The sequence below is a fragment of the Rhyacophila brunnea genome, unplaced genomic scaffold (genome assembly GCF_057557595.1).
Source record: "Rhyacophila brunnea isolate RB1 unplaced genomic scaffold, BYU_Rbru_1.0 scaffold_15, whole genome shotgun sequence".
In the NCBI taxonomy this organism is placed as follows: Eukaryota; Metazoa; Arthropoda; class Insecta; order Trichoptera; family Rhyacophilidae; genus Rhyacophila; species Rhyacophila brunnea.
Window position 1 is genome coordinate 16,683,483 of NW_028232806.1, and position 26,361 is coordinate 16,709,843.

General features: G+C 35.2%; 1 protein-coding gene across 2 annotated transcripts; it reads left to right on the forward strand.

Moving 5' to 3' along the window:
• The first annotated feature begins 163 nt into the window (after nucleotides 1–163).
• LOC147074960 (uncharacterized) lies at nucleotides 164–25,321 on the forward strand. Of its 2 annotated transcripts, none has more exons than XM_085942995.1 (9): nucleotides 164–301; nucleotides 13,097–14,997; nucleotides 15,366–15,461; nucleotides 18,840–18,995; nucleotides 20,874–20,966; nucleotides 21,147–21,245; nucleotides 21,553–21,701; nucleotides 22,392–22,608; nucleotides 23,097–25,321. In XM_085942995.1, exons 2-9 carry the CDS (start codon nucleotides 13,126–13,128, stop codon nucleotides 23,160–23,162), a joined length of 2,748 nt encoding a protein of 915 aa, XP_085799121.1. In that variant the 5' UTR covers nucleotides 164–301; nucleotides 13,097–13,125; the 3' UTR covers nucleotides 23,163–25,321. The 2 variants fall into 2 exon arrangements, with proteins under 2 accessions (XP_085799121.1, XP_085799123.1); XM_085942997.1 differs by lacking the exon at nucleotides 164–301 and adding an exon at nucleotides 8,561–8,609.
• The last annotated feature ends 1,040 nt before the right edge of the window (nucleotides 25,322–26,361 follow it).

The window sequence follows — 26,361 nt, forward strand, 5'->3', positions numbered from 1 at the left end:
GCTGCCACCGAGAAACTTCAATTGCAAATTCACCGTTTGCCTCAAGTCCGGCATGATATACGATACTATCAATTTAGTATGTGAAAACATTCTGAAAATCTCACGGCGGCAGACGTGCATTATTCGATAAACATGTTTTATCGAGAAGCTTTTAATAATAATTGTAAAATGTGAAATACTCGAAGGCGGGAAATACGTTTAGAGCTTTTAAAGTGGATACTAAGTGCATAAGTGATTAATAGTTGTGTAAAAATGATAAAAACAGTTCTACATTTAAAGAAAATCAACATAACATAAAATTGTAAGTATAAAACAGCGGTGGCGAACCTATGGCACGCGAGATGATTTTGCACGGCACGCGTTTGAAGAGAAAAAATACCTATATCAATAATAAATCGTATAAAAATAGCAGGAAATACTCTCCTCCTTTACAATAAACGTAATGCTTATTACGTTTATTGTAAATATATAATTGCATAGGTCGGTCCTTAGACTTTATGCGTCACTATACTATTATCGCACCAACCTCATCAGGCGGCGGGGAATACCGCGCCTCGAACCTCTAATTTTGATCGATTTACAATGCTTGAGACCACTGTAGCGAGAGAATGCCCCGATCGGAGCAATTCTGTTATCAATTTGTGCGTAAATAACCAAACTAATTAATACATTAACAGACAATTAAAATCATTTCTACCCACAATGACTGCACTAAATAAAAAAAAAACAAAAACTTGGTGTAGTTAGTAGTAAGTAGTAATTCTGGCCGACAGTTTCAAAATTGGTGGAGCGAAATGTATGGCGTACCTAATTGAAAAAAATGATAAAGCTATATGTGTGCTACGTTCTGAGTGGTATCTAGAACATCATCGTTTTTTTAATAGAATTTTTAAAAACTATATTCCCCCATAACTGCTCGGCACGTCAGACCGTTGAAAAATAATATTTGGGAAATTTTATGCACGCGTACGTAAAAAGGTTCGCCAAGCCTCGTGTAAAACATAGTACCTATTTACGTCAACTGGCTACTAAAAGAGGTACACAAACTCCCGAATATCCGGGTTAATGATAGGGTGACCACGGGTAATCTGAACTATTAGTTTTTATTTTGTTTTAAAATACTATTCCAACATAACATTTATCGGTACTGTTCAGTTATCAGGAATACAGCGGAAAACACATTTTGAAAATAGCCGATAAACTGGATTATTTGTTAGGTTAACCTAACCTTACCTAAACTAACAAATAATCCAGTATATCGGCTATTTTCAAAATGTGTTTTCCGCTGTATTCCTGATAACCGAATAGTACCCATTTATCTTTGAAATCATTAAAAATAATGGTTGATATTCTATGATGCGTTCCAACAGGGTTATTTAACTACTTAACGTTATAACATCTGTCCGTTATTTGTATTTGGTCTGAGATAACTCGGATAACTCTCGTTAACAGCGAGGAAGTAGGGCGGGTTTAATATTAATATAAGGACAGACTACTATAACTTGATATGAGAATATTAAAATCTCACAATACTCATACCCTGTTTACACGTGCATGGATTTACTGGCAGCAGTACGTATTGTCACGACCATTAAATTGCAAATGTAAACACGTATTATGTTGCATGACGTATGCGCATGTACTGTAAAACGATAGTGGCAAACCTGCCCGAAAAAATTCGAACTAAGTACACCGCGCAGAGCATTTTGATATTTACCAATTTTCACAAAAATCAAATAGCACCATACAATGACAACAACGCGTCTGTCTTACACTTGAAGAATGAGATTGGCGAAACAGTCAGCACTTTTGCGTGTAAACAGTTATTATCGCTATAGTTTAATTTACACATTATTGGTGCCAGTAAATCCATGTACATAGTACACATCCCGAGGAACACCTAGATTTAACTGCTATCACTTTTCTATTCCTAAAAACAGTGAATTTATTCTAGTCGGTGCAAAGAATTTGGACTATAAATAGAAGGAGCCTTATATGTTATTTTTGTTATGACATTTCAAATTATTTACCAAACACTTGGAACATGGTTAAGTTGTTAAACTCCATAAATGTGAACATTGATACAGTAATTTTTTACGTTCATTGTGATTATTTACTCGAGTTGCAGTTATAAATGCTGAAATGCAGCATTACTGGCTGTTCATCTATTCATTGTGATGGATTGTCTTTTTATACGGCCTGCTAATTAGCGAATGAATTTCGTAGCAGTAATGTGAAGTTCTCTGCCAAAGAACCTGCGACGCAAAGTAATTTTTAGCTAAGTTAATAGGTGGACCAGTGGGCATTGTTTTTGCTTCAATCTCATACATATTGGTTCCATCTCTATAGGAGGATTTCAACATCTTTTAGTTGTGTGTATATTTTTATGCCAAATATACCAAAAAGTACCTACAAGGTGAGTTGGAAATACTGTCACCAGTTTGTGTACTTAAGTTTCGGATGAAACTACCCATACTAAGTATTTGTGGCCCAATAAACTTGTTTCAAGAAACTTGAAACGTATTAGATATTCGAATTCGAACGCATTCGATGATATCATCGCCGTGACTCGCCATTCCTTGATGTTGGTTGACTTTCAACGCTACTGATATTAAATGCGCGCGAGCGAGATATCATGATACACGTATGTCTAGCCGTCATATTATACTCAACTGTCATTGTTCTCCCTTTCTCCTCTGTTGTAAAGTTGGTATAGTGAAGGACAGAAATGGTCACATGTTCTTTTTAATAGTAGAATTTTAGTTTCAGTTGAGTATGAGACTTTATCGAGTTGGCATTAGTCTCAAGTCCCGGAGTTCGATGCATGGTATGAGATCTCGCCGTCCGCTAGCTAGTTCGTAGTCTTGCTACGTATGAAATCATCACCTCGGACGTCGCGACTCGCGTATGTTTACTAATAATACAGAATTAGTTTTTGTTTCAGTTGAGTATGACATTTACATCGAGTTGACGTCAGTCGCAAGTCCAGGAATATGTGTACTAGTATTCGAGTTCTGATAACGCTAACTGACTACGCGTTTATCTGGTTTTGTCACGTCGAGTTTCTCGATTTTTTAGTGTTATAATTGGAACTTATAAACATAAACTGAATTCAAATTGTATGCGTGATTGTATAAATGGATAATAATTATATTATACTTAATAAACAATTTGTGTAAAAATGGCTACTAAAAGGTTAAGTTTCGTGTGGAATCGTTCCAAAGAAATAGTTACAAATTATGCCATCTGTAATATTTGTAAAATAAAAAATTCATACAAGTCAATGTCAAATTTGAAGAAACTTTTACAGCGCAAGCACCCAACTATTCATATTGAATTTGCCAGGCAAAATATAGCTCCACCTGTAAATGAAAATGCTTTATAGATAAATGAAACTAGTGCTTTTAATGCTTCAGTATTTTCTACTGAAACAGGAGTGACTAGTGCCATAGTTCCAGCTGTACCTGGACTGGAGAAAATGGGAGTTTTCGAAAAGCGGATGTATTTTTAACGATTCTATTATAGCCGATATTTCAAATACTAGTAAGTATTTTGGAACAAGTTTCGATACTAAGTATTTTTTAATACTGGTAGTAAGTATACTTAGTCTTCAAAATCGACCAGTTTTCCCACCTCCAGTACCTACTATGATTTTGAAGGATTCAATATGAAAAATGTTTCATGTAGGTATTATGGTTTTTTCAGAAATACTATTATTTTACAACTTTGTAAGTAAGTAATTTTAGGGTAATATCCGAAAAAGTTCCCCAAACCTTGTTGGCTTATTTATGTATTAGGATTTGTTTGTAAAATTATCTCCCAAGAGTAATACCCCATTTATACGTGCATGGATTTACTACTGGCAGTACGTATTATTACGGCCATAATAAGAAATTGCATGTGTAAATACGTATTATCGTGTAAGATTGCATCCATATATCAAAAAATTTCAGAATGTCCACATGATAGTTGGAACTTGCATGACTTATGCACATGCGCAGTAGAACGATAGTGTCGAACCTGATGGAAATCTAGGGAGGTCAATACCCTACCATCCACATGACTCGGCAGGAAACCATTATTTTATAATTACAATATATCTTGCAACATAATATTGTTGAAATAGCAGAACAAGCGATTTATGTGAATCAAATCAATTGTTAACAGAAAGCTAATTTAGCAAAATAATTCAATAATTATATTAACCAATTATTTATAATTTACAAAACGATTATCATGATATGCACAAAAAGTGTTTATACGAAAATCAATCTTGCTAATAATTAAAAAGTGCTTAATTGTCTAAAATTAAAATCAATTATTTATAATTTACAAAACAATTATGCATTACACAACAAAGCATGATTATCAAAATATTCAAGTAGTGATAACAGCATTTTCTATTGTATCGAATCACTATAAAAACACCCAGTAGGTACATGAAAACAGTATTGTCAGTCAGTTATCAAAGATTTAACCGTAAGGTTATCGTTCTGCTCCGTCCGATCGATTTCGCAATTCGTCAAAAATCTGTAAACGTACCTGTAATAATTAAATTAATATTTATTTGGAAGGAGATAATAAAACCAGGGTTTATTTCATTCACGCATCAATCTTCTTATTATTGGAGTCAAATCAACCTACCCTGCTTGTTCCCTTATTCCATCTCACTTCTTCAGAAATAATAAGAACTAGGTAACACCAGGCAGAGCATTTTTGACGTTTACCAATTTTCACAACCTAACAAAAGCACCATACAACTCCTCACTCACGCTTGAAGAATGAGATTGGCAGTCAGCACTATTTCGTGTAAACAGTTATAATTGCGATAGTTTAATTTATACACTATTGGTGGCAGTAAATCCATGCACGTGTACAGACGCTATAAGACATTGGTATATTTACAATTTACCCACAATCATGTCGAGAACTAATTATGTCATTTTAGTATAAAATTGTACCTATAAACTTATCTATTTTATCTGGTCTTACGTTGTTTCAACATGAATGGCCACCTTATTGGTGTATTATTGTATGGTAATATTTCTCGCCCGGGACCCTAAAGTTCGATAGTACGAGTTGGCTACCGTGGTGAGTTTCTATTACTACATTGTACCTATTTATTGTTTGACATTACCACTAAATAAATGGCAGAACGCGATAAGTAAACCTTGAGCCATTGCGCTGTCTTATCGAGTTATCATTTGGCTAATCACCGAACAGTGTCCTGCCTTCAGCGGAGGGAACATAATATGTGAGGAGGGGCCCGGCATATTGTCTTTTTCCGCTGAGAGGCTCGCAGGTATCAAGTTCATCTCGTCGTAAATTTCCCCACAAGCCTCTGAACTCCGCTCACTATCTTATGTTTACATAGTTGAAAGTAAAAAAAAACAATGCTTCAATTGCTTTGTTCAACGTACTCTAGATGTGATAGTGTCGTTGACTGTTTAATATTCATTATTATCCATTTTTCGAATCTACAAAAGTTAGAATATTTCAAAAACTTTCTAAACTGGATTTTATATTTTTGTTACCAATTTTTCAAATAACACTTAGGTACTCCTCTACTTGTAGGTAACTTGATAGCTCAAATAAATACTTTGAAATTGGTACTCAATATAATTTTGCTTAGTCATAAATGGGTTCACTAATGTTATCTCGGCTGAAATATATTCCTAGAAATTTTGCCTTAAAGTGAAATGCCGCGTAATTAATCATGTATTTTCATACAATTTACATTGCATCTGTTCCAATTTAATAGAAAAATTTTAATAATCATAAAGGTTTTTAGTTCACATCAGTATCACATTTCAATAACAAAAATAAATGCATTCTTCATCAGGATCAATTTGATGTAGGGTGTTCATTCCTTGTTCGAAATAAGGAAGCTTTTTGACAAATCCTTTGAGCTAGTTGTCCACCGATTAGTTTTTGTTGAATTTAACGATGCAGGTGTTCATGACTTATTATGGTGCATCCTGTTCAAATATTTCTATCACCAATTATTTTTATGCATAAATACCTACACATTTATGGGCACAGTATTATTTCTTGGTGTCATAAATAATTATATTGTAAATATTTATTCTGGTTGCATGCCGGAAGAAATTCATCATTAAAAAAAGCCTGTTTTAGCAAAGAGACATAAAGTAAGGTATAAGTGTATTTCCATCTCTCTTCAAAAAGTAAAAAAAAAATCACTTGAAATGTGAGATGTGAAATGAAAATATCTAAATTTAGCAGGTAATTAAAATGAGTACTGTTAAATTTTTTAAATCATAACATCATCAGTTTATTATACAAAGTACTTTTGTTTGGTAAATATAAAGCTTAAGATTCTTTTCCGTTTTCATATGATTTTATGAGTATTTGTGAAATTCTACCGAATCTTTGTTCATAGGAATAAATTTTCCATTCACTTTATTTGGATATTACTTGTTCAGCTGATGCAGAAGAAGTGAGGGGCCCACCTCGCAAACACTCGTGATTTACGAACGGCGCTATCAGTCAGGCAGGGAATGCTAAAATTAGTTGTTCATATGTGCTGCGGTTCATTAATTTTCTCACTCAGTGGTTTGCAATAATATAAATATCTTATTTTTTTGATTCAGATAACCAAATAGTAATGATGATGAATACAATGAGAAGCGGAATATATCGAGAACTAAGCTGGATGCTAACGTCACCATTTTCTTTCCAAACTATGTATGACATGCCTGTCGGACGAGGACCTGAACGAATACCACTAACGAAAACAATAACATCTCACGCTTATAATTAGATATAGATCAGTGTGTTACATGTAATATACCTACAATGTATAGTAACGATGAGTAACATGCGACAGCTTAACTGAAAAATTTCATGAATACGTTCGATTTATTTCAAATATCAATTACTTACTTCCGTAGAATACGTTACAAATGAATAATATTATGCACAGGATTCGATACCATGCACTAATAGAGAACACAATATCCGTATTTTTTCTAGCCGTTCTGCCACTTGCCTACGACTTGGTAAAGAAAGTTGAGAAAAATAAGTATTTATACTTGCCTGGACACAAACCAAAATATGTCTAATAAAAAATACTTTAAATATTTGTATGTGTGTATAAAACAAAAAATGTATTCTATAGATGATATTATTTTGATGAAAAGTGTATTTTATAAACTCATCTTTCGTATTTTTCCAAAGTGTGGCGCTAAATAGATGCCTATACAAATACTAATTACCATTGCAGACTGAGTATTTATTTAAAGGCATCACTAAATTAATTCGCGCTATTTACAAAATCCTCAAATTTCAATTATTATAAGTCCAACGTAAACTTATAATTGCTCAGTACCGAGTCTTTACCACCAATTGACATGAAGTTAATCGAAGAAATTATTTTATCTTTATTTATTATTATCTCAGGTTTAAATTGCATCATATTTCACCAGCTTCCCTGACCTGCCCCTCGCAGAACCGATAAATTATGTCTATACGTTTTGCGTACATACTGCTATTTTATGGGCAGATGATCGATTTCTAAGAGATTTTATTTTTTAATTATAGTACTATTTATATGGTTACATTGAAATATGTTATATGCTATTAAATTTAATGTGTATAATATAAAAGATGAATTTCCATCTTCAACGAATTTGCCAAAAACACAGATTTTTTCTTTGCCTTTCTTTGCCCGACCACGGCTGTGACGATTGCAAATTCAATCCGGTGAATGTATGCAAGCGGTTATTCGAAGTGAAGTCATCAAAAATGTTTGAATACCAATGCAGAGAACGGTAGTTATTGTTATACTATGCTTTGTTTTATAAGATTCTTCACATACAATGTCCACTAGACATTACGACAAACAGCAGGAGGTCGGCTTGGACACGGAGATATCGTATGCACGGCGATCGTGTGGTCAGTTATACTCCATTTCATTCTGCCGGACTGATGGGCGTGCGAAATTCGCTCATTACCTGTCATGATTTGCCCGTGTTCAGACCATCCTTGTATTGAACACCAAACGTCTAATCTTCAGTACTCCAGTACAGTAGTCAGGTCTTCAGTACTAATTATAAAATTAAAGTGTAGTATTTGTTATTGAAACATTAACTTTTGACATAAATACTACCCAACCAAAACGGGAATATTGAATTTTTTATTTCCACATTATTTATGTTGCCAATACGAGAATGAATGAGCGATTTACAATCCCTTATTTGCTTTTGCATTAAATAACCAGTATTTAACTTTTATTGTTCTTATATGTTTTTCAAATCCGTAGGAAAATATTTGAGATAACTCGTCCGAGCGTCACTAGTGTGACGGTTATTATCTCTCGGCTTTCTGTCACACGTTGGATTTTTCCACCTGTTACTGTAATTCATTGTGTAATATTACTCAAGTTCGAGGCTCGGTCGCACTCATCAGCTGCTTTATGCTCTCAATAACGAGCCTCGCAACAGAGTTGAATACAGTTCGTAAACACTGAACATATCGTAATATAGGTATATATATAATCGTTTGTAATATCATATAGATTCAGTTTCATTGTTTTAATTTTGATCGCAGATATACGTGTCTGTAGGAATTACTGAAGCGTTCGAAAACAGGTATTTAGAATTAAACTTAGTCATTTTTTATTTCAGAACATACTTTACTCCTATATGTTTGTCATTTTGTTTATTTTCGAATACTGTTTAGATTCAATTGACTAACTTGTTTGTTGTACTAATACATAACGATTCGCATAATAAATGGGTTAAGTGCCGGCTAGACGCTCATGCTTTACCACAAGCTTACCTGCGCAAACCGGTTTGTATCGGGAAGCCCGTGTGTATGGGAAAACTAGCTTACGCAAACCGAAAAGTGTTCCGTATTTTTTGCACAAACTATAATAGTCTAGCCGGCGCATTAACCTTTTTACTGCCGGTAGGTGTATGTATGGCGGTACCTGGGAATGGGACGATTTGGCACCGCGAACTGGCCTCCGGTACAATCGGACGCCGGCCCAATTCGACGCCGACCCAATTGGCCTCCGGGAGGATTGGACGCCGCACAGTTGAATTAAATGCGCAAAGGAATAGACGTACGTTACGATTTGTTGAAGTAAATAAGCAAGTCAGTTTAATATGCTTCTATCTTTTCAGTAGTTGTACCTTATACATTTCGCGCTTGCCACATTTTTAATATAGATTGAGAATAATTATTATGCCTTATGATGTTATTAAAAGAAAATAATTCTTCCCTCGTTAAAACTTAAAGATGTGCATAATCAATTAATTTATTGTCTATACATGGGTACTTATTTATATTTACAACAAATATTAAAAATAATGTTAGATGTTAGAGTGAAAATAACATTACATTTCAGTGTTTTATCGACTTAATGTTATAATAAAGCTTAAACTTGTATATTATTATGCATAAATGCGTATTTTAAGATAGTATGAAATTACAAACAAAATATTAAGTAAGTTATCTGCTAAGTATAAATGTTTCAGTAGTTTGATTGATAAACTACTTAGGTACTGGGTGCCGGACGAAATCCCGAAGGCCGAAATCCCGAATGCTGAAATCCCGAATACGAAATCCCGAATGGCCGAAATCCCGAATACGAAATCCCGAATGGCCGGAATCCCGAAGGCCGGAATCCCGAAGGCCGGAATCCCGAAAAATAAAAAAATATAAACATCAATAATTGCGCAATTTTTGCAAGAGAGACAAAAACCCATTTTTTGTGGAAATATAAAAAAATGTAAAATACAAACATCAATAATGGCGCAATCGTGAATTGTGCAATTTTTTTTCAGAAGAGACCATTTTGTAGAACGAATGGATTTTGTGTCTCTTGCAAAAATTGCGCAATTACTGATGTTTGTATTTTACATTTTTTTTATATTTCCACAAAAAATGGGTTTTTGTGTCTTGCAAAAATTGCGCAATTATTGATGTTTATATTTTTTTATTTTTCGGGATTCCGGCCTTCGGGATTCTGGCCATTCGGGATTTCGTATTCGGGATTTCGGCCATTCGGGATTTCGTATTCGGGATTTCGGCCATTCGGGATTTCAGCATTCGGGATTTCGGCCTTCGGGATTTCGTCCGGCACCCAGTACCTAAGTAGTTTATCAATCAAACTACTGAAACATTTATACTTAGCAGATAACTTACTTAATATTTTGTTTGTAATTTCATACTATCTTAAAATACGCATTTATGCATAATAATATACATGTTTAAGCTTTATTATAATATTAAGTCGAAAAAACGCTGAAATACAATGTTATTTTCATTCTATCATCTAACATTATTTTTAATATTTGTTGTAAATATAAATAAGTACCCATGTATAGACAATAAATTAATTGATTATGCACATCTTTAAGTTTTAACGAGGGAAGAATTATTTTCTTTTAATAACATCATAAGGCATAATAATTATTCTCAATCTATATTAAAAATGTGTCAAGCGCGAAATGTATAAGGTACAACTACTGAGAAGATAGAAGCATATTAAACTGACTTGCTTATTTACTCCAACAAATCGTAACGTACATCTATTCTTTTGCGCATTTAATTCAACTGTGCGGCGTCCAATCCTCCCGGAGGCCAATTGGGTCGGCGTCCAATTGGGCCGGCGTCCGATTGTACCGGCGGCCAATTACCGGAGGCCAGTTCGCGGTGCCAAATCGTCCTAGACCCGCGGTACCTTGCATGCTGCGAATATTATTGCATCAATAAAAAAAAATTATGTTTCAAGTGGTAAAAAGGAATTCTGTTTCAATTCAGTATGTGACGATATTCCCAATATATACCGTTGTGTGTTCAACATATTTGTATGTTTAAAATAATTGATTTACGTTAGTAAAATCCCGTTTAAGTGGGACGTCCAAAGACGTCATTTTTGTATGAGCGGCGTTCCATTCACGGAAAAGTTCACGTCTTAAGACGTCATTGGCCATCCGGTTAAGAACACGTGTTTTTTGTGTTCCAAAATAAATGCTCGCATTTAAATTAGCAAACATCTCATTCAAATATATTTTATAGAAAATATTTTTAAAAAACCTTCATATCATTTTAAATTTTTACACCGTATTATTGAGAGGTAAAATTAGAATTTGAATCATTTTGTGAAGGGGAATATATCATCGTTGTTTTGTAAAAAGGGCGAATTAACCAAAATGATACTTTACAGGAGGAGGATTTTTAACTTTTGACATTTATTTGTTTTTTACCTGTAGATGATTATAAATATCTAACAAGTTTATAATAAAGCTTAGAAAGAATACTGTCATTATAATAGGTATTATTATATAATATTTTAAAAGGCCTAATATGTCACATTTGCTTTTTATTTCGTAATTTGAATTAATTTAATTTTAGTCGATTATCGTTTTTAAGTACTTTCCTGTGGAGATAAAAATTCGCCGTTTTTACACAACAAAGCTAGTGGGGTACATATTGTATTTTCATTAAAATCTCGATTTCGCCAAAATGGTTGATTCGCCCTTTTTACAAAACACCGACAATATATTCCCATAATTAAATAGACAGTTTTTACGAAGTGCTGACAACAGTTAAAAAGATGAAATTCACATCGGAAATGGATGGTTTTACAAATGAACAACAACTATCAAATGGTAGATTTTCACTATGGAAAGAAATAGTTTTCACTTGTCAATAGATTATTTTAACACTCAAAAATAGTGTATTGACGGAAAATATATTTTGCTCTTTGCTGTTAAATTAATTGACAGAATCATCTATCATGAGTATTATTATTAAATAGTATTGTACATACATACATATATGTATTCAGATATGTATATTATAGTAGGTACCACTATAAAACATGAATTCATTAAAATAGAAATGATCAATTTGATGAAAGGTTATAATTATAGTGACATTAGCTATGAGTAAAGATTATTTTGTTTGGTGAAATATTGTTTCGCTTTGTGAATTTCTTCCTTTTTCTGTGACTAGTTGTCAAAATTAAGTTTACTTATGTTTTTAAAATGTTATACCTAGGTTACTTTTGTTTGGTATTATTTAGTTTATTTGAATCATTGATATACTACTGGATGAATCATATGCTTCTTAAAATGACGCCCGATTTTCAGCGACTCGGCCAGTGTTAAAACTTACTGTTTTAACATCAGCGGACTTAACTCGATATAAGCTCACTTAATATTTGTCTCGAAAACGACCTGGCAATAATTATGAGTAAGCTCGATCTAGCTTGCATCTTACTCTAACTAATAGTCAGCGCATGACGACTTGCTCTGTCCGCTCAGACATGAATTTTTGGTAGCTTGCAAGCTTTGGGTTGCAGCACCCTTAGGGTCACTATTCCAAGAAGGCAAATTTAGTTTTACAGCCAGGGCAATACCGGTGAAATTCAGGAATCCATGTTAACGGTCTTAACGCATTATACCTACAAGGAAATATTATAAGACGATATTCGTAATATCTTCTTTTGTGTTACATTTTTGAAATGACACTTGTATGGGAACTCCACATCTAGTAGTATATCAATGATTTGAAAACTATTTTCTAAAAGTTTGAATATTTTTTGTTTGTGTGAATTTTGACATGGTGTGCGATTAATGTAAATGGTTATTAATATTTATTTGGAAAGTGACTGGAGGGTTTTTTTGTTGGAGATTGATTAACATTAAATATTGATCTTTATTATTATATTAAAGTTACGTTTTCTTCGTTACACTTTTAGATTCAAAATACTCGATTTATTTAATCTGTTGGATACATAGGTCACACGGCATACAAAAATATGATGTTGTAAAGTCTCGAATATGACTGATTGACCATAAATAGCTTGGCAATCAACCTGTTAACCATTATGTGATCTATAGAATAGGTAGTAGAGATGAAATTATCTTATGAAAAACTTATTTTTTCAAGTCATTAACTTATCTTGACATTATTTCTTTTGTAATTTATAGCGTGTTATTGCAAAACAGTATTTGCTTTGACGTAGATTTAAAATTGTATGTTCGTAATGTTTACCGTTTTTAAAACAAGGGAAATGCCTAAAAAAGGTTCAAAATATCTCAATGAAGACTTGTTATTTCAGTTATTCGACATCCTTTGCTGCCGATCGACATGTGGCTGCGGAGTGAAAAACGGGAGCGGCACCCATTGGCCGCTGCCCTCTGTCCCTCTCGAATAAACCGCACCGCCACCAAGCGACCCAACACGGCTGCGGGAGGATCACAGCGGAATCCCGCCGGCAAAGCCTCACCCGTTTCGTGGAAGCAGACTGTTAAGCGGAGAGATCTGGTCCGCAACGGGATCAAGACTGTTAAAGCCGCACCCGATGACAAAGGACTCGTCGTCAAAGACATCAATGGGTACGGGAAATCCACCACCATGGAGAAGCACTCCAACGGTATTGGGGTCATTAGGTCTGCGGGGGCATTCAAAGATACCGTTAAATCTGGCAACCCTCACACCGCACAGACTAGAAGCAACGTATCAAGGGTGGCCCTTCAGAGAAATAATAAACAGAGTGATAAAATATCCCCGCTCAAACCCAAAGGCATGTTCGTCAACGTTGTCAGCAAAGGCGACAAAAAAGCGATCAAGCCGCTGTCCGTCCACTCTGCTGCCGCCATGAAGCACGAACGTAAACCCGATTTCTCAGTCAACAGGACAACCACGTCTCTCTATCCGCGTATCGTCAACGGTACTGTCGGGGCTATAATTAGAAATGACATCAACTATGCGAGGAACGGTATCACTTGCAGAGTAACCTCCAGATCGTATCAGTCGAATGGCGTGGCCACTAGAGAAAACAGGCTCGATAATGGAGCCAAAGCCTCAAATAACTTGATCAGACCGAACGTCGGGTATCTGCCCTCCCCCAGGAAAAGCCGCCGGTTGGAAAAATGCGAAAGGTCGGCGGCCGTCAATGGTTCGCCCTCGCGGAAAGTCCGTCAGCTGCCCAAGATGACCAGGAGCACCGGTGTCAACTCTGTAGTCGGAAAACTTGACCCGCCCGCTGTCATCGACGAGGAAGAGATCAACTGTCGAAAAGTGGAAGACGCCAGGGCATCGGAGGTCCCTCAGCTAGATTGGTCGGCCGCAGGCGACCAGGAGATGACCATGTACGAGGGGGATTTAGGTGACTTGGCCGCCGCTCTAAGTGAGTCCGACTCAGATGCCGATATCCTCACCGACAATTCTGGACTCGGTAGGCTGGATGAATTCGTGGACCTGGGGACTGCTCGACTCTTGGAGATCGGGACGGCCGTTGCCGAAAACGTCACAATCGTTGCTGACAGAGTGTTTGCTGGCGGTGCCGACTCCGACAGCGCGAATCGGAAGATTGTCCCTTTCAACAGAATAGAATCTAAGTGTCGGAAGATCAGCACTGTGACCAAAATTAATGCAACAGCCACATCCGTGCCGCGAAAGATCGCTGAAAGTATAAACAGATCCTGCACAAAGAGACGATCGTCAGCTGTAGAATTGAACAGAAACTCGTCCGCCCCTGGTACCGCCATCCGACGGGTCTCCTGCTTGGAACGTTCACAGAGAGATCCCTACCATGTGCAGCCCGAGCGGTTACCCGTGCTGGATTTGAACCCCGACGACTTGGAAACGCGTCCAGGGAGACTCGCAGGCAAATTGAAGCTGCCCAGGCGAGAGTTGAATCTGGACAGTATCGTGGAATACTCGGATGCGGATCTGATCCCCGTTCCTTGCCTGTTGGACGACCCTGTCGATTTGATCTCAGGCTGCGTGGCGGTCGCTTCGTCGCTCGTCGAAGACCAGCCTGACTTTGTCTCCATGCTGGTGGACGATGACAACGAGGAATGCGGCGGCTCCAGGCAGAGGAGGAAGTACTGCGCCGACGAAGAGGTGACGCGGACCGCCATCGAGAGGCTGGAGGCCCTCAGCGATCTGCAGATGCAGCCCACCAGCTTCTTAGCTGACATCAGTCAGTCGCTGGCAGCCGCCGGAGAAGGATGGGTGAGTGCAAAATTCTAATTAAGCTCCAAACAGAACCTCCTTTAAAGTTTTTATGTACATATTTAGTTAGTACAGTATTCTTGAATAGTTTAATCAGTCTGAATTCTCCAATCTTGTTATCATATAGTCTATTATTAAATAAAAGGTCAGTGTGAGATTCACTCTCTCCCTTTTTCATTCAAGATTTCCTCTTGTATGATAAATTTTGTCTACATGTTGCATAGGAAAACAGTTTGTATTTGACAAACTATAGGCACATTCATTGGTAACTACATTATTATAACATTATTGGTAACTAACCACATTTTAAATTAAAATGTCGAATAGTTTTATTCTATATTTTGAAATGTTCTGTGATTTAATTGTAGTTATCGGGAGCCGAGAGTGACGTGCGACTGGAGTCATTGCAGGCCGAGACGAATGAACTCCTTAGATGTTCGGAGTCTGAACACTGTGACGATCAGGTACTTTACATTTACTTCCATCGTGCACTATGAATTATGCTACTAATAAATCTATAAAAACTGCACAATACTAATTGAATTAAGTATTATAAATTTATAATTAATATAAAACTTTAAATAATTATAAATGTTGCTTTGTCAGAGGTTTTATCGAATAAATACATGACAGACTGTTCTCTTTGCGTTACTAAAGGGTCTTTCAATAAGGACGCTCGATTTTTAAATGTTCATAAGTGACATCTGTCAAATTTGTTGTGAATTGTAGCGTTGAACAACGTATGCAAATCATCAAATTTTATTATCAAAATCAGTGCTCCGTTCGAGAAACGTTCCGCGCAATACGTGATTTTTATCCTCGCTACCACCGTCCTGCCGAGTCGACTATTCGACGTTGTCAAAAATCAAAATTGTCAAATTTGGGGCAATACCAATACACACGAGATACACCAGTACTAAATGCATCCCGAGAGAGTCACTGTTTGGTGCGGATTTTGGTCTGGCGGAATCATCGTCCGTACTTCTTCCAACACAAAACTGGCATTGTCATAACTGTCAATGGCGAGCGCTACAGATCGATGATAAGCAACTTCTTGTGGCCTAAACTGGATAATATGGATACCGATAACATGTGGTTCCAACAGGACGGCGCTACGTGCTACACAGCTCATGTCATGTTGAACATTCTGCACGAGCGATTTGAGGGCATTGTTATCTCGGACGGCAGCGACGTAAACTGGCCAGCGAGATCAAGCGATTTAACGCCTGTAAACTTCTTCCTTTGGGGTTATCTTAAATCGCATCTCTGCGAATAAACCTCAAACAATTGATGCCCTCAAAGTCAATATAATGAACGCCATACAGCAAATTCAGCCAGATTTATAAGTCATCGAAAATTGGACCTTCCGAATACGTGCCACCAAGCAAAGCCGCGGCGGACATTTGAATGAGGATATATACTATACTAAATGCCATAAAATATTCTTTCAAATATAAAAAAAAATGGGTGGATATCTCACACACAACTTGTTTTATACATTTAAAAATCGAGCATCCCTATTGAAAGACTCTTTACAACACTATGTAAAACATGATTTATTTATGTATGTGTACAAAATAATGACAAATTGATTTGAATGGTATAAGTTACATTGTTAATACTAATAGTTTTTTGCATTTCTGTAAATAATTGGTACTCAATAGAATTTTCTCTTGCCTGAAACGAGTAAATACTTTATTTGCTTTATTTCTGTGTACTACACATATTTATTTCGAAAGTTACCACTTGTGGTTTATAAATCCTGTCACTATGGGTTGGGCCACTCGTTATGTGTTTGATTTTTGGCAATATAAATTATGTGACAAAAAGGCCACTTATTTACCTATTAAAACAGTAGTGAAATTAAGTATATCCCTTAGACTATAGATACCAGTGGCGAAGGCTCCATACTAGGCGATTATGTAAAGCCTACCTTATAAGAAAAATATGTATGCAAAATATAAAACAATTGAGTCATCTATCGTCAAAATTTATAATACCTTTTAATTTAGCTGAGTTTCAAATAAAAAAATAAGTGGCCACAAGCGCCATCTATTTTCAACTGAATTAGCTTCGGATTCCGATCGACAGAATCCAAACTACATTTTGTATCGTTATGACGTCACATAACATCAAGCATGTCTGTAAATTTGAACCGAATCTATAAGCGCTACAGAATACGCTTACTGTAGGTCCTACACTCTTTAGGGATATGTTTATTGTCGATGTCTTTCGCTTTAAGCATTCAATAACTACATTAACTAGATAAAATGATTTAAAAAAATCTATTGCATTCAATGACATATAATTAAAAATTGATTTTAAAAATAAAAAATAATTGTATCTTGTGATGTGTGTCATTGTGTTGTGTACATATTCATCAGTAGTAATATCGGATTATCTCCTTATTACCCGTAAGTATATCTGACAAGTATATTTTTTTCTCATATCTCCACAGCCTACCTCTTTCAAAAAGTCACCCTTCGCCACTGATAGATACATCTAGACGCCACCCGTTGCATTGCTAAATGAAGCCGCGTGCCTTGTGTTTGGTTTGTGGGCGAGCGAACGCATTCGTCTACAAATGTTCGATACCATAGACCATTTCGCTAGTGCTCGCCCAAAGTGCTCGCACTAGACGCTCAGAATTAAAATATAATTTTCTATTTTTTTACGTTATATAGTATTTTTAAGCGGTCAAAATGCAACCATTAGGTAAAGATATCCATAATTTAAGTTATTTTAAAGAAACACTAGGTCACTGATATTAAAATATATAATAAAATACAAATAAATTATCACGAACATGTATCAACTTACCTATGAAACGTAATACCATCTTCTTGCTTATCAGTACGGCTACCACATTTTAAGACAACGCATAGAACCATCTTTTCTACTTAATTAACTAAAAATATTTACCATTGACTTTATGTTTAACACAAAAAACAATGACGTATTAAATGGACAACTCACTTCATACCCGGCGCGCACGAGAAATTGTGCATGAAAGTCATTCACAGATGTATATGTAGATGTCACGTGACCATATGACGTATCCGTTTCCATTATGCGATACATGCTTCGAGAATTTATAGTAATATAACCTTTATTGTAATAGCGTATTAGTGTCATGACTCATTGCGTTAGAAACAGATTCTCGGTTACTTACGACTTCTCGGAGATTAGACGCAAGTGAGCCCAGCGAATCACAGGCGACTGACTGTCCAATGGTTCCTGTCATTCAATTGCATTGAATAAACATTCATCAATATCTTAAAATGGCATTTTATAAATAATAAATAATACTAACACATGAAAAGTGATATCCTATCTTTCTTGGAGTGTTTAGTAGATTTTTTTTACAATTTTTAACTAGGCACATTGGCATTTTGTAACACAATAATAATGGTGAAGTCGAAATCTGACAGTCAGAAATTTTGTATGGGCAGACCCAGCGGTGTCGCCAGACCGCTTGCAAGCAGAATGTTCATTTGAGCGTAGGATACCGATGTTAAAATATGAATTTCGCCATCCGGCAGACCCGACACAAAGTGAGTGTCATTTTTTTCTAGATGCTTCGTCCATATTAATGTCATTGACAAAAAATATCAATTTTAGCAACTCGAGCTCGCAAGTTATCGACGCTATGTGAAGCGTTTCGCCCCAATTTGATGGCGATACTTTTGGAAACGAGCTCACAGATATGTAGACCTTTTATCTTACTCTAGCGCGTGTCGCAGAGATTGTAAGGGTGCCGAATACTTTCTCACTCGCACTCATGCATCGTTTTTGTTCAGGCCTTGGTATATCTGCTTATTATAATAATTTTGTTTGTATAGGAGGAGTGTGAAGATGTGGCAGCGTGCGTGTCAATGTGTTCACAGTCCCAACAGACCGTACAAAACGTTCAGCAACTCAACATGCAGCAGGCCGCCACCCCCGAACAGCTGGCCGCGTGGGTCGACTCCTTCGATCCATATCTATTCATTAAACAGGTGTGTAAAGTAATTAAACAAATCTTCAATAATATCACCCCTTGTCATTTATTTAGAAAAACATTTAGAAGAATTCAAATGAGCGACAACGAATTTTTTTTATTTCTCTTTATAAGGAAGCACCAAACTTCGCACAAGGTCGTTTTGTTAACCCATTCCAGACAGAATTAATTTTTCAGGATCACTTAAAAAGGCACACTGATTACTAAAATTGATATAACTCATGTATTATTCATTCAATTCAAATAAATCTTTTAAATATTTATAGGTTTTGAATTTTTCTATTAAGTATTTACATTTTAAGTAAACTTTGTGTATAAGTGGAATGAAAAAAAAAAGGCAAATATAGTTTTTTGGGTTTTTTTAGCCTTTTTTTATACAAAATGACATAGATAAAAAGTCCATGATAGAAGTAAATAATAAAAGGAAGATATACTAAAACTGGAGCTAAATATAATACTCTTCGAGATATTTAGAAGATGGAGGGCCATTTTGTGTTTTTTACTGTCTTAAACACCTCATACCTAGCGAACTGATCATTATTTTGACAAATTTAAATTGAGGAAGTGAGATGGAATAAGGAACAGGCAGGGTAGGTTTGTTTGACTCCAATAATAAGAAGAGTGATGCGTGAATGAAATGAACCCTGGTTTTATTATCTCCTTCCAAATAAATATTAATTTAATTATTACAGGTACGTTTACAGATTATAATTTAGATGAATCACGGTTATGCGTTCTGACGAATTGCTAAGTCGATCGGGCGTAGCAGAACGATAACCTTACTGTTAAATCTTTGATAACTGACTGACAATATTGTTTTCATGTACTGGATGTTTTGATAGTGATTCGATACAATAGAAAATGCTGTTATCATTACTTGAATATTTTTATAATCATGCTTATTAGGTTTATTGTGTAATGCATGGCTCGTTTATAAATAATTGATTTTAATTTGAACAATTAAGCAGTTTTTAATAATTAGGCAAAATTGATTTTCATATAAACAATTTTTGTGCATATCATGATAAATCGTTTTGTAAATTATAAATAATTGATTAATATAATTATTGAATTATTTTGCTAAATTAGCTTTCTGTTAAAAATTGATTGATTCACATAAATCGCTTGTTCTGCTATTTCAACAACATTATGTTGCAAGATACATTGTAATTATAAATTAATGGTTTCCTGCCGAGTCATGTGGATGGTAGGGTATTGACCACCCTACAAAATAAAAGTAGATTTTATAAATCAAATATTTCTAAAAAAATATATTGGACTTTATATAACTAACATCATACAATGATAGCTACATATATTAAGTAATTTCAACTTTTAAAAAAATCAAAATATGATTATTTTTTTTTTATTTTCATCATGTCCTGCATCCTGTAACACCGGCGCTTGGCGCCGATAGGGCGTGATGGGTTAATAGATAAACATTAGTATACGGCACTATGAAACTCCCCACTGAAATCAAATCTATATTTTACCCGGATGGCTGCCAATGACGTCTTAAGTTATTTTAAACATACAAATATATTGAACACACAACGACGTATATTGGGAATGTCATCACACATTCCGGCAGTAAAAAGGTTAAATAATGCAGAATATTGCACCCCCTCGCACATCATTCTGACCGGATACTTCTTGATTTAGTGTATAGGTATGTATTCGGCGCATAGAAATGTTGAGATGTCAGGCCAAGTCACATTTTTGCAGATTATTACGATGGCAAATATTTTTACAGGTTTTTTGCGACGGCTATGCCTATAAGGTTCTAATGGGAAAGAAAGACACTGGCAGAAGTGGCGTCAAATCTCAGAATGTATCAGTGTGTACTAACTTTCCTAACATGTATTGAAATTTACAGTTGCCACCGTTGGAGACAGTCCTGCCAGGTGCGCCACGAGGGCGGTGTCCAGCGTTGCCACTCAAGACAAGAACCAGTCCAGAACTCAGCTTGGTCAGTTTACAATTTTTTAATGTTCTTTATGACAGTATTTTTTTTTAATGCCAATGAAAATTAAACAAGCATTCATTTGTTTTCTCTTCAAATTCCTCTCCTTGATGATGACAATATTTCCAACAGATATCTTGACTAATCTATAATGGAATATAACACAATGAAATCATTTTTGTACAGGTTTTGGATTTGGATGAGACATTGGTTCATTGTTCCCTGCAGGAGCTCCCCGATGCTTCATTTAATTTTCCTGTTCTGTTTCAAGACTGCCGATATACTGTAAGTATTTCAACTGTTCTATATTTTGTTCAATTAATGGAATTTGACGCATACTTAATTGCTGGTAAAATTCGGTGTGATTAGTGTGGTATAGATTGCTTAATTGGTAAAGCACATTGGCTGAAGTCTGATAGATGCAGGTTCGAGTACCCATATCTTACAAATATATTTTTTCATTCTGAGGTTTAAAAACACTGTAAAAAGTAAAATAAAAGTTGCCCCACATTGGGCGCCACTGCAACCTGTTTGCATTAGATTTTAGTATGATCTTTAAGTTTATTTAAAATTTATTGTGCCTTAATTCCAGGTGCATGTGAGAACACGTCCTCACTTTGCAGAGTTCCTGTCGAGAGTGTCGCAGCTGTATGAAGTTATTTTGTTCACCGCCTCAAAAAGAGTGTACGCCGATAAACTTCTAAATTTATTAGACCCGGCCAGGCGTTGGATTAAATATAGGTGAGTTTGCCAACCTGTCTTTGGCCATGATGAGTGGTTAACTTTTTAACGGAGACAGGTCTTGCTGAAAATTAATAAATGATATATATTCTTTAATTATAGAACTTTGGAGATTTTTATTAAGTGGTATGTACACATTTTGTAGCCAATTTAATAAGTCGAATTGGTATTAGAAACATCTAGTGACGGAATCACGAGCAACGTTTACTTTATTAATTTATCTATTCAGTGTGTACATCTTCAACTTTTTGTGTGATTAAAAGATTATTCTGCAAAATAATTATTTTTATGTAAATTGCACATTGTTGTAAATTTTCAGTCATTCCTTAATCTATTTAGGCAAACCAAAAATCTGGTACATATCTGCAAAATTGTTGTCTATGGAGTTTGAAATATTTTTGCGGACAATTTTTTTTTTTTGTTGATAACAAGACGTATGATTAAGTACAAATTATTTCATATTCTGAAAGATTTTAGCTCATTTCAAGCAATTTTAATTGGCTATACAAAAACTTCATTGATATCGTTTATAAAAGTATACGAAAAATTATTAAAAAATATTAACACTTGTTAACTCTTGATGGCAGCTTGATAATAAATAAAAACAATTTTGTCTAATATGCAATCCAATAAACTTGTATTGAGCATTATCTGGGTAATTGTAATGCATCTATGTTGTCCGATTTACAGGCTGTTTCGCGAGCACTGTCTCTTGGTGAACGGAAACTACATTAAGGACTTATCCATCCTCGGGCGAGACCTCAGTAAGACGGTCATCGTGGACAACTCCCCACAGGCCTTTGGATACCAGCTGGAGAACGGCATTCCTATCGAGAGCTGGTTCGTGGACCGCTCCGACAGGGAACTTCTTAACCTGCTGCCCTTCCTGGAGCACCTTGCCGTTGTTGTAAGTCCCATTCCTGTGCCTGCTATTTAAGTGATGCTTCACAGAAACTTGTCATCATACAATATCCAACACAATAACATCTGACAAAACTAATTGTTCAAAATAAAGAAAATTAATAATGGAGTCCATTTCAGTACTTTAATACTTGGCATATTTCCAATGAGATTTTGGAATCAAAACATTAATTTTTCACACATTAAGCTTTACATTTGTGGTATTGCATCTTGAGAGAATATGACTGGTAAATATGGTAGGAAAGAAATAAACATTATTCAGTCTTTTTCCTTCACCGCGCCGCATAACTGAAAAATGTATAGTTTTATCCACAATTTTAAAATGAAAGCATTACATAATTTACAATATGTGTACCCTCGGTTGAATATAACTGGCCATTTTATATAACATATAAACTCATCGTTTTATATTGAGGTTGCCTCCCCATAACACATAAATAATTCCTAATATGTAACTTCGTTTTGACATTCCAGAAAGAAGACGTGAGGCCGCATATCCGCGAGAAGTTCAAGCTGTTCACGTATCTGCCGCCCGATTAGAGCGTTGCCGCCTCCATCTTGGAAAGAAGCCGTCCGGCCCGCCCGGTTCGGCTCGGCTTTCACCTGTGATATTACCTTTGGGGACATTCTCCCATCCGCCCGAAAGATGGCCACCGCGTTACTGTTACTACATGCACGCCGCTGTCTTCTAATCTTTATCGCTTATTTATCGGAGACGCTGGAAATCGTTGGGCATATTTATCGGTCGTTTTGTAAGATCTATGATTCCTTCGCGTCGTCACCGATAACCACCCATGACCTACCTAATATTTATTTTGCTTTCAACTACATTGACAGTCAAAAATAATTTTTATATTCAAGCTACACTGATGGATGGATAAATTATTTTGACTATACCTACAGTGGTCGTAATGAAATCTGTCCATGACTAAATATTCTTATGCTTTTAGCAATATCGTCATTCTATCTTGTAAATCTCATAAATCTAAACCATCTAATTGTCATTTTAAACGGAATTTTGAGTTTACAATTTTTGTGGATTGATTTTTGAACTGATTAGATGTATTACGAGTGCAAGTCTTACTGAGGTATTTAAATAAAAATGATTTTTTTTTTTTTAAATGGGATCTACAAGTTTTACAAAATCAGTCGACAATATGCGTTTATTTTATGCAAACTTAGCAACCGATGAAATCACTAAAAATGTAAGGATGTTTTAAAAAAATTAATTTGTCTTGCTGTTTTTATCGTAGAAAAAAAGTTATTCGATTGTTTCATCTCGAAATATTCTGAAATGACTGAGACCTGGTATTCTCACATGTTGCTCGCTTGCAGAAGATGAACAATGTGATAATTATTCACTCGTACATTCATCCGCGAGTGTAATAATTAATAAAACGCACTGTAGGGGTTGGGGTTGGACACATTGATAGTCTTCTCTGTTGGTAAATGCGTGGGTAGTTTTTGTGACCATTGTAATGAAAGACATTGAACAAAACCTTCTATACTAGACAGAGCCTGAATATATTATAAAAGTGTAGCTGAAAAAAGCACTCATGGACTGTATTTTTAAATAATTGCGTGTCATTTTGCATTGAGGATTCATCCGTAACAAACTTCATACTATTATTACTGGCATCTGTCAGAAACTACAAACATATCAACACTCTTCCTCGAATAAATTAAAACCTATTGTCGAGAATGTGTATTCGTTATCGTTTTTATTAATACAGACATGTCTATTTTGAACACAAAACATGACTTGTGGTACCATAGACAAAATATTCATATTATAATGCAAATGTAGCCTGTGAAAAGATAGTCCATGTCATTTGTTATACATTGAACGGCAGTCAAATTCACTATACAATTATTACTTGTATGTAATATTTAGATGAACAATGTCATATGTATATTTCCGGAAAGTCAACTGCAAAAGATAAAGATGGCAGTTATAAACTATGACACCATGTTTCAATGCACCAATTTACAAAATACATATTAATTTTTCGTGGCTTTCAATTCTACCACACAAAAAATGTTGGATTAATGCCGAGTGCTGTATTACTAAAAGTTCATAAGGCTCCCTCTAATATAGTTCAAGCTCTATGATAGTAATAAGGACATGTTTTTACTGACGACACTGATATTTTCATATTAAATTCTTCATAGTGATTAAATTTTTCCCAAAAATTACTATGAATGGTTTTTATATTTGCTGGAAGTTCAAGGACATGTTTTACTGTCTTGGATTATATATTTTTGTAGCACTGAAACAACATTTATTCGCCCAACGTTTTCTATCGCAATTTATGTTTGTACGTACAAGATTATTATTATACGCGTGTTTATATTTACGATATAATCTCTCTCTCTCAACTCATTTCCTTAATTGTTTTAAGTATAAGATAAGTGATTATTATTATTATTTTAGTGTGCGTTGAATATTTTCTAGAATGATAAATATGCCGTATTGATTTTTTTAAATGTGATAAAACTACAGTACAGGTTAGTCATGTAATGATTGCAAATAAATTCATTTTTAATATACCTAGTATGTATGTTTCCTTTTTTTAGAAACTCATTTTATAAAAATAATCGTAAGGTGTTTCAATTGACACATATCACAGTTAATTCTGGAAACCCAGTTGTATTTTTGTAACTTAATCAATTTTGGATATAAATTTTACAAGCAGCTGAAAAAAATTAAGTAATTACTCTTATGTATGTGTACTTTTTAAATACGTTGATGGGTAAGGCTTCGATGAAAAGACTGCCATTCTTTTGTGATGAAGATCCAAGGTAGCATGAGGGTAGCGTACCCTTCCATTGCACTATATATTTTAGACGCGTGATTGCATTCGTTATGTTAGTTTGGATGTCATTGCGGAATTTAAAATGTGTTGATAAAATAATGAAGACCTTTAAATATTATGCAATATTTTTATATCAACGGTAAAAGGTTTTGAGAACTAGATTCAAATAAATATTTAATAAATTTTTGTAAAAATGTGCGAAAGATTTATTTTCCTCGAGCCATTAAATTTTATCATGGAGGAGCAATGGTAGTTGCCAATGACATGCTTTATAACCTTGTCGTACCAGTGTTGTAATCCTGCCCGTGAATGTCTGATAATGAGTGCGACATTTATAATATCTTATTACTAGTGTGAGTATCCGCTATGTCACAAAGCCTATGGCACAGTGTATAGCCCGGGCGGTTGGTCACCCCTCTAATCACTATTCGCGGCAATGCCGCCTAACCCTAGTTTCTGACGATCTATGATGCCCAGTTTTCTTCCTGTAGATATCCGGTCGTCTGCAATACTTTTTACGGCTTTGGAAATTATATACGATATCGGTATAATTCTATCAGTAAAATGACGTGTTTGATAAAACATTCTTGGTGTAGCTTCAACACACACGGCAGCACATATTTAAGGAATAGGCCTTAAACTGAATTAACTTTCCTTATGTAAATATTTTTTTTCGTTTTTCGCTATTAGATTAGTTTTATTAAGAAACTAAGAAATATCAGACGCTCTTAAGTGTATACGAATTAGCGACAGTCCGTATTGAAATAAAATGTGTATTAACGTGCTGTATTTATTTATTATATTACTTTCTCACAGTGCTATGTATGGGGAGCACATTTTCACTTTTATTCAACAATAATCGAATCATAATAATTACGAATTCAACCTTTTATCAAATAAATATTTTAGATGATGAAAATCTA